Raw genomic sequence first — 15,236 nt, 5'->3', positions numbered from 1 at the left:
AATGGCAATGCATCGTGCCATCATCTCCAATAGGTGCATGATAGTCCGGACTATGTATGTGTGATTCTCCTGAAAATGGGGAAGTAGAGACTGAAAACCTCGAACTTAGGCCGGAATTGGGCATGCTAACCCCAACTCTGCATTGAGAATAGCTCCTAGATAGGGCTGTATCTGAAGAGGTTGTAGATGGGATTTCACAAAGTTGCTTGTGAATCCCAGTTTGTAAAGCAGGCCCAATGTCATCTGAATGTGCTATTGGCACTGTCATAGTGTGCTGGCCTTGATGAGCCAGTAGTCTAGATAAGGGAAGATGTGTACATTTCTCCAAGATGTGTGGTGAAAACTGCTAAGCACTTTTTGAGCAGTCGTGACTCTGAAAGGCAGGACTTTGATCTGATGATGTTTGATTGTAACCACAAATCTTAGGTATTTTCGGTGTCAAGGGTGGATGGCGATATGAAAGTCGGCATCCTTTAGATCTAGGACTGTCATTACATCACCTTGTGTAGAGACAGAATAATGTCTTGAAGAGTATCCATGTGAAAGTGTTCTGAGAGAATGTAATGATTTAATGGTCTGAGGTCCAGGACAGGACTGAAAGAGCCGTCTTTTTTGGGAATGAGAAAGTATAGAGACAATACTCCCAATCACTGTTGTTGCACGGGACAGGCCAGATGGCCCCTTTCAGATAAAGGGCCCGAACTTAATCTTTGAGAAGTGCAAGGTGCTCTCGGGCTAATCTGTGAGTGTGAGTGGTAATGAGCTCCAGACAATAACCATGTTGGATAATAGAAAGGACCCATTGGTCCATGGTGATGTTCACCCATTCTGGATGAAAATTTTGAAGTTGTCCCCGACAGGTGTTGAGTGTGTGGGAGGAAGAAGGAGGTAGTCATTGCTTTGCAGTGAAGGTAAATCTTTGGGTGGCAGTGCTCTTACCTCTGCCTCAGTTGTTATTGTCTTTGTAGGCTCCCCTGAAGAACCCCCTGGAATATGAGGCTGAAAGCTGTCTGGGCTGAGAAGTAGATGCCTCTGAGGTTGTGGATTTGTAACCACCTCTAAATGTGGGGCGAGGAAAAGTGCCCCTGTCTGAGCACCCATGGATTTTGCAGTGCCGGTATCTTTTGTCAGCTGCACAAGGCTGGAGTCAACTTGAGGGTCAAAAAGGTGCTCCTTGTACAAGGGCGTATTGAGCACTGTCTGCCGGACCTCTAGTTTGAAGCCAGAGCATCAGAGCCAAGCCTGCCTCCTTATTACCACACTAGTGTTAATACTGCTGTGTGACTGTGTGTGCTGCATCTAGGGCACAGTGGATAGAATTATTTGTAATTGCTTGCCTCTCTGCAACAATCTACTGTCCTCTTTTTCTGTGCTTATCTGGGAGAAATTGGAGGAGCTCCTCCATCTCATCCCAGATAGCTTGGTCATATCTCACTAGCAAGGCCTGTGAACTGGTGATATGCCAATGATTGGCTACCTAGGCAGCCACCCTTTTGCCAGAGGCATCCAGCTTTTTACTCTCTTTATTTGGAGAAGGAGAGTCCCTTATGGCTTGACTATTGGCCCTTTTCACTGCAGTGTTGGCCACTATGGATTCAGGAGGGACCTGATATATACCAGGTCAGTGTGAGCAGACATATTTCATATCTACTCTAGGGGTGATAATCCTAGAGCGAACAGGTTCTTTAAAAATTATGTCTGCGTGATGAAGCATGCCAGGAAGCATGGGGAGAAACTATATATCCCTGTGTGTGGTTGTGAAGGTATTGAACAGGAAGTGCTGTTTTATTGGATCCCTATGCAGCTCAACATTATGGAATGCAGATACACGATAACATGTTAATAGGATGTGCTATCCTCTGGTGGGGAGGGTCATGTGGACTACAAATCTGGGTCAGTGGTCAACATGGGATCAGGGCCATATGTGTCCAATGGATCTGGGTCCTACTGTGTCCCACCTAAATCTTCCCCAGTGTATACAGGTGATCCCAGAGGTGTAAAGACTCCTGCAGTAGGTGAGGCAGATGAATGAGGAGTGGAAGGAGAAGGAGCAGAAGCAGGGGGTGAAGGAGGAGTGGAAGGTGTACTAGGTAGAGGTGAAGAAGGCTTGTGAGGTGTGGAGGAATCATTGTCCTTGGTAACCTTCTCGGGAGGTAGTGAAGTGTCCAAAGGATAATTTCCTCTTGAAAACTACAGGGAAAAGCAATAATGTGCCCTGTACCTTCTTGGATTTGAAGGCAGCGGTATAGAGAGTCCATGGTCTGCAAAATAGGTTCCACAAGTGAGGGCATAGCGAAGACTGGCTAGAGCCCTTCTTGTGTCTCGGACCGAGGTACTGGAGATCGAAGCCAAAGACAGTGTTTTGGCTTGGCTATTTTCAGAGCCGAGCCTTAGGGCGGGGCAGCCGAAACAGTTTTTCGTATCTGACCATGACCTGGTGGCAGTGGTGGTCCGGTTACCTCTAGAAGGGGCTTTTTAACAGTCTTAGGGTGGGCAGCAGGGGCCACGGTACTCATGGGTTGTGCAGATGTTACCTTGTGGCTTTTGATGTCCAACTTGATGTCGGATACCTGAATGGAGAAGGCCTCCTCCTGTTTCCAGGCTCCTCCTGGGCATGTTCCTCCCCAAAGATGTCTGTGGTGTCGTTCAGGCCCTTGTGCGCCATCTCCAACCGACAAGGTCTTCAATCCTGAAGAGCCTTCTTCGAGCGGAAGGATTTACAGGCATCACAGGTGTCTTCTTGGTGATTGAGGGAGAGGCACAGGTTACACACCAGATGTTGGACGATGTGGGGGAATTTCAAGTGGCACCAAGGACAGAAACCAAATGGCATCCATTTCATCAGCTCAGCATACTCTTCGGATCCATGTGGTTGAGATAGGCGTGAAATGGGTGAGGTCATCCCCAGAGGTGTGCAGTCAATGCCCCGACCGACAAGTGGAGATGAACATGAAGATGGAAATACAGGATCGAGAAAACAATACCGTCGATAAAGGAAAGATGGAAGGAAAGGTTTAGAAACAGAGTGAGTCGAAAGACAGAGTGAATACAAACACGTCCGAACCTGATGGTGGAGAGAAAACAATCTAACAAAGGAGTTGATGCTCATGCGCAGTATCACCGAGAAGGAGGAGTACCTCAATCCTGTATCTCGAAAATACTTATTTGAAGAAAAACAACTTGCAACACTCAGGAACCAACGCTAGATGGCAGTAATATGCAGAGCATGTGTATCTATAGCCACACATGACATCAAACCCTTCTCTCTGAAGCACAACATGGTTTCATACACAGAATGGGTAGGGTTGAGCAGTGTCTGCATCTATTGCTCTTATTGGAAAGTATACCAAGTTCATGAAAGTTTCTTTACATCTAGCCTTCATGGACTTGCCATGTACTTTTGACATGGTGATTAGGTTCAAACTATGGAATATGCTGTGGAAGCTGGGGGTAGAAGAACCCTTGGTCTCTCTCCTCCGACGTCTGCACAGGGATACTTCTGCTAAATTACATAATGGGCCCTGAGGAGGAAGTACGTCATCTATACGGTATAATCAAGGTGTCCTTCAAAGCTGCATCCTAGCCTCATTGTTGTTTCTTATTTATATTAAAGGTTTAGAAGCCCCGTTGCTCCAAAAGAAACTGGATTTTCCAAGGGACATTTTTTATATGGATGATGGTATGTCTTCAGAAAGCTCTGGACACCTTTGTGGAGTTTATGCCATCCTTGGATTTGAAGATTAATCAATAGAAGTTGTTTGTCATGTTTTGAGGGCCAAAGAAAACTAAATCTAAAACCTTTTGGGAATTTTCTGTAGTCATTGATGTTTTTAATCCATGGTTTATATGTTGAGATTTTAAATGTTTTTACTTGTTTGCCCTACGAAATGACCTGTGTGTGTAATATGTCTGCAATTTGCTCTTTTATGGCTTTTCTAAACTAAATAAAGTTTTACGACTGACTCAATATTGATAGAAGAGGTAATGTAGGTCGATTTTATGAATATTACAGGGAAAACCACACTCTAGGGTATCCAATGCAATGAAAGATATCCTGGAAATATCTAAGGAGATATCCAAGGAGGTAAGACACTAGGAGACAATGAATTTACTGTTAGATTCTAGAAATGCTTCGGGAGAATGTTAATGTCTTGCAGCATGGACGGCAACAGTGACCCTCCCTGTTGAATATCATTATGTTCAACAGAATGGTCACTGTTACTGACGCTGCAAGATTTGGTCACTGTAATCTTGAAAAAGGGAAAGGGCCTTTGTAACTGCAGTGACATCAGACCTATATCAAGTTGGTTGAAAATGTCTCCAAGACTGTATTTGGAAACATAGGGCCAGATGTATCAAAAAAGCCTTTTACGAATTGGTAATAGCGAATTTTAAGAAATCGCTATTTCTGATTTGCAAAATGCTATGTATCATATTTGCGATTCGGTAATAGCGATTTCTTAAAAATCGCAAATGCTATTACCGAATCGCAAATAGCGATACAGCCCCCATTCGCACCTCTGGGCCTGTAGGCCCATATTTGCGATTTTTTTGCATTTCCCAAATTTCAAATTCCTAATTGGACTTCGCAAATTTGGAAATGCAAAACCCAAGGGGCTGGGGGCCTAAGGCCCCCTCTGCTGCACCCCAAAACGTTTTTTTGGACATGTAATACGCACACATGCCAAAGGGGCATGTGTGCGTTACATGTAAATTTTAAAAATGCATTTTTAATGCATTTTTAAAATTTGCACGTGGTTACCACCAAGTTTTACTTGGTGGTAATTTCGATTCCTTAATGCCAAATTCGCATTAAGGAATTGCTTGAAACATGTGGTTTAGAAATCGCAAATAAGGATTCCTTATTTGCGATTTCTTATTTAGAGAATCGCAATTTGCAATTCTCTAAAAGGGCTCGTAAATTTAAGGAATCGCTATTTTAGCGATTCCTTAAATTTGCGTTGCGAATGCCTTTGATAAATACTGAAAGGCATTTTTGCATTCGCACCGTTTGCGAATGCAAAAAGGCTTGTTACATCTGGCCCAAAAAAGTGAAAATTGTTAGACCAAGACAAGGAGGGAATAACATAGCAAACCTGTGAACCTTATACATCAATAAAAAGGGAGAATTCAATCCAAACTTTTGTCTGTAGATGTTGAAAGGGCATTTGATCAGTTTTAATGGTCTTTGATGCATCAGGTGTTGGGAAACCTTGACTCAGGGTCCAGCTTTCTAAATTGTGTAAGCCCTGTAAGATTCTCCTACACCCTGAGTGCAGGTAAGTGGTTCTTAATCAGATACATTCAATCTAACAAAAGTCAATGGATGTCCCCTGTCTCATCCGCATTAATCATTCTTCTCAGCATTTAGTCTGGGACATACAAGAATATTATGAAATTAAGGGTCTCTCACATGATGGGAAACTATTATAATGTGTGATGCTTGCAGATATTTTACTTTCACTGTCCAAGCCAGTCTGTTCAGTCTCAAGGACATTTAAAGTGATTTCTTGCTATGTTACAGTAGCAGGCCTCAGTGTCAGTAAGTACAAACTGGTATTTAGGATTTTATAACAATAGTCTCTATATTTAAAGCTATGGGCCTGAGTTAGAGTTTAGCAGAAGGGTTACTCTGTCACAAACGAATATCCTGTCTACCGTATCACAAGTTTCACAGGCTAGAATGGAATTGTAATACGGCAGAAGGGATATCTGTCACCTTTGTGACCAAGTTACCCCCCTCAGCCAAACTCTAAATCAGGCCCTATGTTCCTACTTCACATGTTCAAAAGTGATTTTGAGAGGTGGCACCACAATATGATCTCATGGTTGGTGCAGTTGATGTCTATAAAAATTAAACTGCTTCCTAAGGTCCTCTTTGAGGAGAGGTTTGACTGTTGTAGTATAACTTAAAGCACAACAGTTTGATTTCTAGGGGGCGATTTCTATAGATGTATTATTGCTAGAAACAAAGATGCTGCACCCAAATGCAGGGTGGACTAGAAGAAAGAAATGGGAAGGGCTCTAGCAGATGAAAGAATCAGTGAAAGAATATTTCATGGAGGGTTACCTTCTCTAGTTGTTGGCATTATGGTCCTTGCCATTTCTGGAGATTATAGAGCTTATGTGGGTCTTGTCTTTCAGATGTTCTGATGTTGGTAAAAGGGGGAGCTACCCCCATCAGTTGACGACAGTAGGGAAGCACATTTTTATTGGAAGTGATTTTGAGGTGGATAAAATATGTAAGATACTAACCTCACCATGGAGATGGTTCAAATATTGTTTAGTTTTTCGGCAAAGGAATTGAGAGTCATGAAACTGCACAAAATAAATAATTTAAGGCTTGTTTCCATTTAGGCCTTATCGCACAAAGTCTGGAAAAAACAACGCTCCTGGGGAGAACCCAAATGCTTTACAATATGTTAGCTATTTAGGTCATGCAGGAGATGCCTCACCAGGTGATCGATTTCTGTCAGGATTTCTAGAGTATTGGCAACACATTCTAGTAAGTGCTCCAGTTTCCTTGAATGATCATAAACTGAATAATTTTAGATTGGTCTTTGTTTAATGCCTATGGTTGAGTGGAAATCCAGCCAAGGAAGATGTAACCACAACTTAGTTACTGCAGTGGGTAGAGGCAAAATGGCACATATAACGCCTATGGGAAACAGCTGCGCTTTAGGTGTGGACTGACGTGGAGGTCAGGGCTGCAGGCTTTGGTTGGACAAATCTGATATCATTAGCTACTCTTTTCTTTTCTCTTCCTCCTCTCTATACTTCTCTTTTGCTTATGTTCCCGTTATTTGCTTATGCTACACTATGTGAAAAACAGATTGAAGATCTACAATCTATTTAGAGTGCTTGATTCTACCAGGAACTTTTTATTAATGCTGCCGAACTCAAAATTGCTAGTACGGATAGCATGCCTTCATTTTGCAATCAACATATATTTAATGTGCGATTAAGGTGTAGGCTGAGAACTGGTTCTTGTGGAAGAGAGAATGGTTCCCTGGTGAGGAACTGGGCTGCAGGACCTCTTACCGACGATCTTGGGCATTTGGGTTAACTTGTTGCTAGTGGAGAAAATATATGAGTCCTTAAAGGAGCTCAGACCAGAAGGTTAGATGTACACTGATGTTTGGTATAACCAGCAGACACAGTGCCTCCACGGTTTAACAAGAGGTTGCAAACTTGTGGCCTTGAAGTGCCGGCAATAAATACATGTAAGATGACTGGATATTGTCTGTACCTCCTCACGACAATCATTCGCCCTGCATGTAGCGCGCTAGCCTTGATTCTGTAAACTGTAATGCTAGAAACTCTCCAGCACCACAAAAAAGGGAAATGTTGAGACTCCTATTTCTCTGGAACAAACACTGAACAGACCAAACATGCATTTATAAAAAATGTAATGCAACCAAACTTTGGGCAAACGCAACAGAAAGTTTATTTGTAAAAGCACCTAAGAAAGCCCAATGTTTACTCTCCTAACAATAGAATAGACCTGAGTGCAATACAGACAATTAAGCCATGACTGTAATGAAATCAGAAAGGAATACAACTACAACAATCACTCTTGATGTGCAGAAGTTCACTTGAAGAGACACATTAGAGGGAGAAAAACGCCCACGTTGTCAATCATACGTTTAACTAGCTTGGGAGATTTATAGTTGAAATTCTGTACTGCTATCTCTCCTAACGTCATGGCTAATTGTGCTCATCCTATTAATTTCACATCTACAATCCTGCACTTCATTTACTATATCCAGAGTGACTCATACACTTGAGACCAAAAAGTATTATATCAAGGGTGCTTTAGGACCTATATTTTCACACCTAGCTCCCACAGTCGTATTTCTGTGTGAATTTCTATTGTATTTATGAATCAGTTTAAATGGACCTGCCAAAGGTACACCTTTGGACAAAACAAAGAAATGACATGCTCTGAATGAGAAATGCAAACATAGCATCTTCGGCCTAAAGCTACTCAGCAGTCCCTAGCAGTGCGTATAGTAATTCACAGGCATACAACCAACAAAGATTAAAAAAGACAACTTAATCAGTATCACGCCTAACACACATAAAAAACAAACTGAATAGAAAAAGTTCAGCAACATTTAGAGAAGAGGGATACAGCAAACATGATATAGAAATGAATCATAATTATATGGCAAATTAAATCTCTAGGTAACAGAAGGTAACAAAAGAAGCCTACTCAGCAACAGAAAGACGTAAAACTCCGGACAGATGGAATATGCGCACCCAAAAACACTAAATGGTAAAATAAAAAAATCTTTTCATTCTGTGTCATCGGGCAATTATGAAGAAAAAAGGAAATCACACACCTGCACAAAACCAAGATGTGATCACTACTGAGTCTCAAAGCCATTGATGTAACAACTTTCAAGGTGTAGTTTCACCTGCGACAGACTCTTAATGTGCTATTGGGTAGGTTTGAAGCCTCGCCTTTAACTGGACATTATGTAGTCCTTCCCAAAAAGATGTCTATTCACGCAGGTGACCGATAGCAGAAGGGTAGGACATTTACGTGTACCCCTAAAAGGTGTACATCCAAGTACTTAACTGATAGTAGAGGGGAAGTGGAAAAGTGGAGCGAGAGTCTCAACATAAATCGGTAACTCGGTTTAAAAAGGTCATTGAGCAGATGGAAATTACCGGGATTGATGCCACTTAAAATCGTTGTTAGATTATCCTCTGGCAAATTAATTCCACATTTCTACACTAAAAAATCATTTTAACGGACATGGTGTGTAATGTTGGGAACGCAACTTGGTGACTATGTAATTCTAGCTAGTAATTGTGTAATGCTGTTTGACTTCAATTGTTAATGTGCACTCAACATACACTGAACTCGAAGACTACTACTTCTGCACCAAGGTTTCATATGTGAAGAGTACACAGCGCTCATCTGAGGCACTTGTGTTTATTAGCAACAAGAAGTACAACATGACAACGCCCATTCTTGCACCCTAATCATTTATACTGTCAATTGCTTCTTCATACCTTCATTGCTTGTTCTTTAAAGAATTGTAGAGCGTAGGCAAATATCTCCAGCGCTTTCACCTTCTTGCAGTTTGCGGCGATGAGATCAGTCTCCATGTTGAGGTTCTAAAAACGGACCAAGAGGCAAAGTTATTACACATGAGAAGAAAACGTTGAATCAATTCCTACTCTTCTAGCTAGAAGGGAAGACAGTTGTGTGTGTAACAATTTCCTTTATGCTGATCTCAGAGCATCACAGAAGAAGTTGTAACCAACTTTAAAATGAAATAGTAACTAAAACATGCGGTGTGACTTAATACCATGTCTAAATTAATATGTGTCCCTCCTGTACCAGCACATGAATACATTGTACTACAGATGTTCCTCAACCGTGAACATTTTTGTCTGAAATTTTGTATGTAAGTTGCTGACAATGCCAGCTAGAGATGTATCTGTACTTGAATGCCACCCTTTTGAATTTATCTGTTTTCATTCTCTATGGCCTGGCATCAGAAAATAGAAAAAAATGGACTGTGAATATGTCAATCCCTTGTCTGCACTTTGTTATCAAGAGAAGATACCTATTGGGTAATTACAGGACCTGAGTCACAAAAAAATTCAGAAATTTATACCCATAGGTTTCATCCTAAGTGTGAAATAAACTTTGTTTTGGTGGAATTGACAAAGGATTCCAGAGAACACCCATAAACATAGCAAGAAAGCAGCATCAGGATTGGTCTGAGCAGCTTGAACTGCCGCTCAGACACAGCCCTGGGGTCTGGGCTGTTTCTCCAGCCTGGCTGTGTCCACATCCAGGCTGTAGAAACCTAAGTGCGCATGTGTTTGGCTGGCCTCAGACAGCTGACCTAACACACATGCTCACTTAGTGCACTCTCTCCTCCTTCACCCTCCCACCTCCCATTACCCAGCCTCGCCCCTCCCTGTACACACTGCTGGCTGAGCAGGCAGATGAAAAATGATGAAAAATAACACGACAGCAAGCTATTGTTTTATTTTTATCTGCTGGCCCAGCTGGGTGGGGGGGTAGGGCAACGTGCCTTCGCCACTGCGGAGAAGCCGCCCCTGTTCAGTGGCATTCTCGTCCTGGATACCTACTTCCCACCCAGGATTTATGATTCACTCACATGAATAAGTATGTGTGAATATATTTTTTTTTATGGGTGCATATTCACATTTTGTGAATCACAAATAGTCTCACACTCATAAAAAAAGGTAATCAGATCTAGAAAGTGGAACATAGTCCCCCTTTTAAAACGCACTGAGCAGTATGGATTTGAAAGAGGGATAGAAGAAGGAAAAAAATCAAAGACAATTTTTGATTCTAAGCCCCAGCACAAGCACTTCTTATCCGACAGATGTCCGTAGGTACAGGTGAAAGGTAAATTCGGACCACATTTGGCCAAACTGACGAGTGCCGAAATCACAACTGCATCAGTTGGTAACTTCAAATGCTATTTTTGCAGTGGTTGGTCACTGCAAATACAGGTGCAAACAGACCCTGCAGTGGTGCAAAAATCTGTATGTGGTCCTGTTACTACCTACACATGCTCGTTAATTTGAGTAACATGCACAGAGAAACAACAAATCAGCTAGCAGGAATTGTTGTGTATGTGTAATAAATGGATCTTGTTCATAAAGCTAGTTACACGTGTCACTATACAATTACTCCATAAAGATGTGGGGAGCAGTGGTGTACCTGATTATCAATCTGAGCTATAATAACATAAACTCAGGCAACAATAAAAACTGTGCTTCAAGTTCACAAATTTTCCGTTTGAAACGTTGGAAATCTACTACCTACTTTCTATTTCTCTTACTACAACCAATACTACTAGTAGTATTACAACATAGCTGTACATATCTAATCAGTGCACATTACTGATGTTCATAAGAAACTCTCCTTAAAACGTAGGAGACTAGTATTTTTCTGGGAGAATTCCAAGTCACAAAATATACCGCTAGGTGGCAATCCCTCAGGAGTAAATTATGTGCAATTACGGGGAGCTGGCCATTTCCACAATTAACCTTTTAACCTCACTGGCGGGACATTTCTCAACGCCTCATTATATAGGTTGTGTTGCTTATAACTTGGAAAGGCACTTACTCCTGCATTCCATAGGACTACACTGGAGTGTATTTGCAACATGTGAGACCTACTGCAAGATGCATGTGAATACCCTAAAACCTAGGAGTATGTGGGGTCTCAACCACTTTTGAAAAGTAATCCACCTGGGAGCACTTTCAGCATTGCATTAACCGCAAACTCTGGATGGTGGCCAATTCACCATATTTTACAACTTTCCACCATCATATGTGCCTTCTCAGATTTAATATTCTACAAATTCTAATTCTGTGAATTAGGATCTGGAATCACAAACTACCTTTTTACGCACAGAAGTAAAGGCAAATAAGCCTATATAACTGCATATGTAACGAACAAATATCCAGTTAGAGAAAATATGAGGTACACGTGCATGTTTAACACAGGCTTGCCTGTTACACAACTCATGTTAGTCTAATGCATTCCCTGAATTACTCCACACATGCAGCAACTTAGATTTCGAAAGCTTATAAACTGAGTTTGTTTTCCTACCCCCTGAATTAAGGTAGTTATGCAACTACACTAAAGAACTTTGCTTTTGTTATCTTTTCTTGTCAGCAGATTAATCCCACTAGGATTCAAGTGAAAGCTTGAACAACCAGAAAAATTCGATAGATACTAAATGAAATTCTAAAGCTAAACTGCAGAAACACTCAGCCAAAATACTCCTCTACATACAATTTAGCTGCAAACCTAATATGAATATGACATGATTCCTAGAGTCTCAGAGTTTCAACTGCTTAGTGAGGTCAATGTTTATTTACACAATAAGGTTTCAAAATGGGTGTCAAGATGTTATAGCTCTCAAGTGACCTCAGAGCCGTGGGTCTTGTAAAACTTCCAGAGGCGCAAGACCTGCGATGAGCAAGCCAAGCTTCCATACAGCAGTCTATTTCTCAGTCTTGCCTCACTTTAAAGATGTACTGTATGTACTACAGCAGTTTGTCCCACTTGTTTTTCCCCAAGTAGATCTCTGACATTACCTCATCTCTTGAAGACAGTTTCACCAGACAGAGGATGCTTGGCTACTAGGGTGATGACCATGAAATGTATAAGTATGTATATTCTTTGAAGGTTCCCAGGATCTTTCCACAAGGCCCCATCCCTTCTAATCTATCAGACAATGCACCTTTCCATTAATTCTTTTAGATTCCAATATATGATTGATCTTGTATTCAAGTTCACCCTGCAACATAACAAAATAATGGAGTATGGAGTATTTAAAAATTGTTTAGCTTTATGAGATAAACATGAAGTACCAGATGTATTTTCCACTTTGATGAAAGAGTTAACGTCAGGTTTACAGGAGGAATTTTCTTTTCAATGATAAATGGTCCAATACTCTGGTGACATTTCAATTTGTTTTTGATCAAGATGCTCCTTTAATTTGAAAATACTTAGTGGACAGCCAACCCTTATGCCTTACTATACATGGAGGTTCTTGAGCTCTTTCACGATCTGCATAATCTTTACATTTGATTTTGTATTCCTGCAGCTATTTATGGCCTTCCTGTGCTGTTATTCGTAAATGATCATGTTGCTCTTGCACAGATGGTAGAGGGACCGATTTAATGATTTCCATTTCAGGAATATTTAGATGATATTTATAGGTATAGAAATAAGGAAAAAGGTGAAACACTAGTGGATGCATGTTCTAAATGTTTTATGTGTATTCTGCCACCCAAAAATCTTCAATCAAATCCTTCTCCTGATTCAGAGCAAAACAACTGAGAAATTGTTCCAAAACTTGATTTAAAAGCTTAGGTTGGCCATTTGTCTGAGGATGATAACTTGTTGATTGTTGAGCTTTGATATCCAAGATTTTGCAAAGAGCTTCTAAAAAATGTGAGGTGAAGTGACAGACCTCATCGGTGATGCACATGGGGTATGCAACAAAAACCAACAAATCTTGAGTTTTAATTTAGCCAACTCCTAGCTGTTCATACCATTTCAAGTGGATTAAAATGCCCGGTCTCAGGTTAATTAGCTAATACAACTAGTATAATGGTATTTTCTTCACATTCTGGTAGCTCTAACACAAAATCCAAAGGCATTGTATGCAAACGATGCTGATGTGTTGAGTATTAATTGCAACTTCCCATAAGGTGGTGAATGTTGACTTTTCCCTTGAGCACATACTGAACACAGATAAATAAAAGTAATATCGGTAGAGAGGGATGGCCACCAAAAATATTATTGAACGAAAGGCACATTTTTGTCATAAGCGGGATGATGAGAAAACTTTGAATCATGCAACTAGACTACAATTTGTTTGCACCAATTTTCTGATGGTGACGAAAACTGCTGCCCTTGAAAAGATAACCCATCTTTTAAGAATAATATTCTTGTGCAACGAGGCACTCAGCATTGTTTTGATTTATAGAATTTTCTCTCACTCAGGTCAAACCAGGTATCTTAATTAATCAAAGCTATGGTCCTCATTCTTCTTCTGAAGATAAGCGAAGTGGAGGCAGGACGGATGTCACCCTCCCTTCAGTTTCACGCTCAGACAAATGAGGTGTAAGCTTTCTTGTTATTTAACGCAATAGGTAATGATGAAATCAAACTCATCAAAACCCAGGCCCATCAGAATGGGTCAGGGTCTGGTGGGTTTAAAAAATGGATCATTCTATGGTCAGAATAGAGATGGTTACTATATGGCTTGTTCCCATTTAATAACTCTGTAATTCTTCAAATGAACTTTTAAATTCCGAACAATTCTTTGTCAGCGCTTAAGTAATATGCTTCTGCTGGGGTAAACATCTTTGGAAAGAAAGCTACTGAGTGCACAAGTCCTTCATCAGGATTCCTCCTTGATAGTAGCACTGCTCTAATAAACCAATGGCAGGCATTACTATAAAAGTTGCTGAGGAGTCCCAATGTACTACAATGTCGTGTGGTGAATTCCCCTTCAAAAATCCACAAAGCGTGTTCTACTTTTACAGATTGAAACAATGTTGTTTCTTTCCAAAGAAGTTTAGTCATACGTTGAATTATTGATGAAAACTGATTGATAAAATTGTGAAGACAACTTTACACTTTCGTCAAAGTTTTTGTCATAGGGCATTCCAGAATACCTGAAATTTTATATTAATCCACCTTTATTGCAGTTGAAGTGATGATGCGTCCCAAGAACTCATCAGTTTTAGAATGAAAGGAGCACTTTTCTAGTACTACAAAAAACTAAAGGTTTACACGCCAAATATGATCTGGTTCACATTAAGAAAAAAAATCAGAATATCATCTACATAAGCACCCCATAATCATCCATATACTACAGCATAAGTTCATCAATAAAATACTGAAATGCTGCTGGTGTACAAAGCACAAACGTCATGATTTGGTTATAATACAATTTGAACTTAGTACAAAATGCAGTGTTCCAGTCTTTGCCTAATCAGATCTCTACTAAATGTTCAGGATCCCAGAGGTCAAATTTAGTCAATACAGTGGCATTTCTAACTTGATGCAATAGATATGGTAAAAGTGGTAACATGCCGATTCACTATTATTACTTGGTTTATGGCTCTACAACCTACACATATGCAACTCATCTTCCTTCTTTGGTGCCAAAAAATTGGCACCAAAGTGTTGGGTGGTGCAATGAGTGCTGACGTCGACTAGTGGCATTTACAGGCCCTGGGTACACTTTGCATCATTTGCTGGGGACTTATAGGTAGATTAAATACGCTAATTTAGAGTACGCCACGTTGAAATTGGGAGCATAGGCACTTTATCTCTGGTAAGCATTGGTACAGAGTCCTACAATCTGCAAAAATATAGGGTCCAGTAAATGGTAGACATTTATAACTGCGAGGTTTGTAATTGTGCACTTGAAGGTGCTTCCCCTGATCTGTCTGATAATGCTGGTGGAAGAACCCTTGAATCACTCTGATCAGGGGGAAGAATTGCTGCCCTAACTGGCTTTGGCATTGCTGAATCATTTTGTTCTTGAGTGTTACTGTCGTACAATTCCAAACTTTACATACAGAGTTCAGTTATCTGCCCCAACAGCAACTATCTCCTTTTGTAAGTTATGCAATCTAAAAGTTTACTAAGAGTAGTTAAATTCATATTCATTTCCCAGGTTAGACTGCATACATGAGTTAAG

General features: G+C 40.6%; 1 protein-coding gene across 2 annotated transcripts in view; it reads right to left on the bottom strand.

Moving 5' to 3' along the window:
• Positions 1-15,236, bottom strand: part of HSPA12A (heat shock protein family A (Hsp70) member 12A) — a 365,561-nt gene that overhangs the window by 133,088 nt on the left and 217,237 nt on the right. For both annotated transcript variants that reach the window (XM_069239265.1, XM_069239266.1), the window contains exon 5: positions 9,025-9,129. In XM_069239265.1, coding sequence (XP_069095366.1) covers positions 9,025-9,129 — 105 coding nt within the window. The remainder of the gene's footprint in view (positions 1-9,024; positions 9,130-15,236) is intronic.

Source organism: Pleurodeles waltl, chromosome 6 (assembly GCF_031143425.1).
Source record: "Pleurodeles waltl isolate 20211129_DDA chromosome 6, aPleWal1.hap1.20221129, whole genome shotgun sequence".
Taxonomy (NCBI): Eukaryota; Metazoa; Chordata; class Amphibia; order Caudata; family Salamandridae; genus Pleurodeles; species Pleurodeles waltl.
This window is presented reverse-complemented; position numbering and strand designations above follow the sequence as displayed.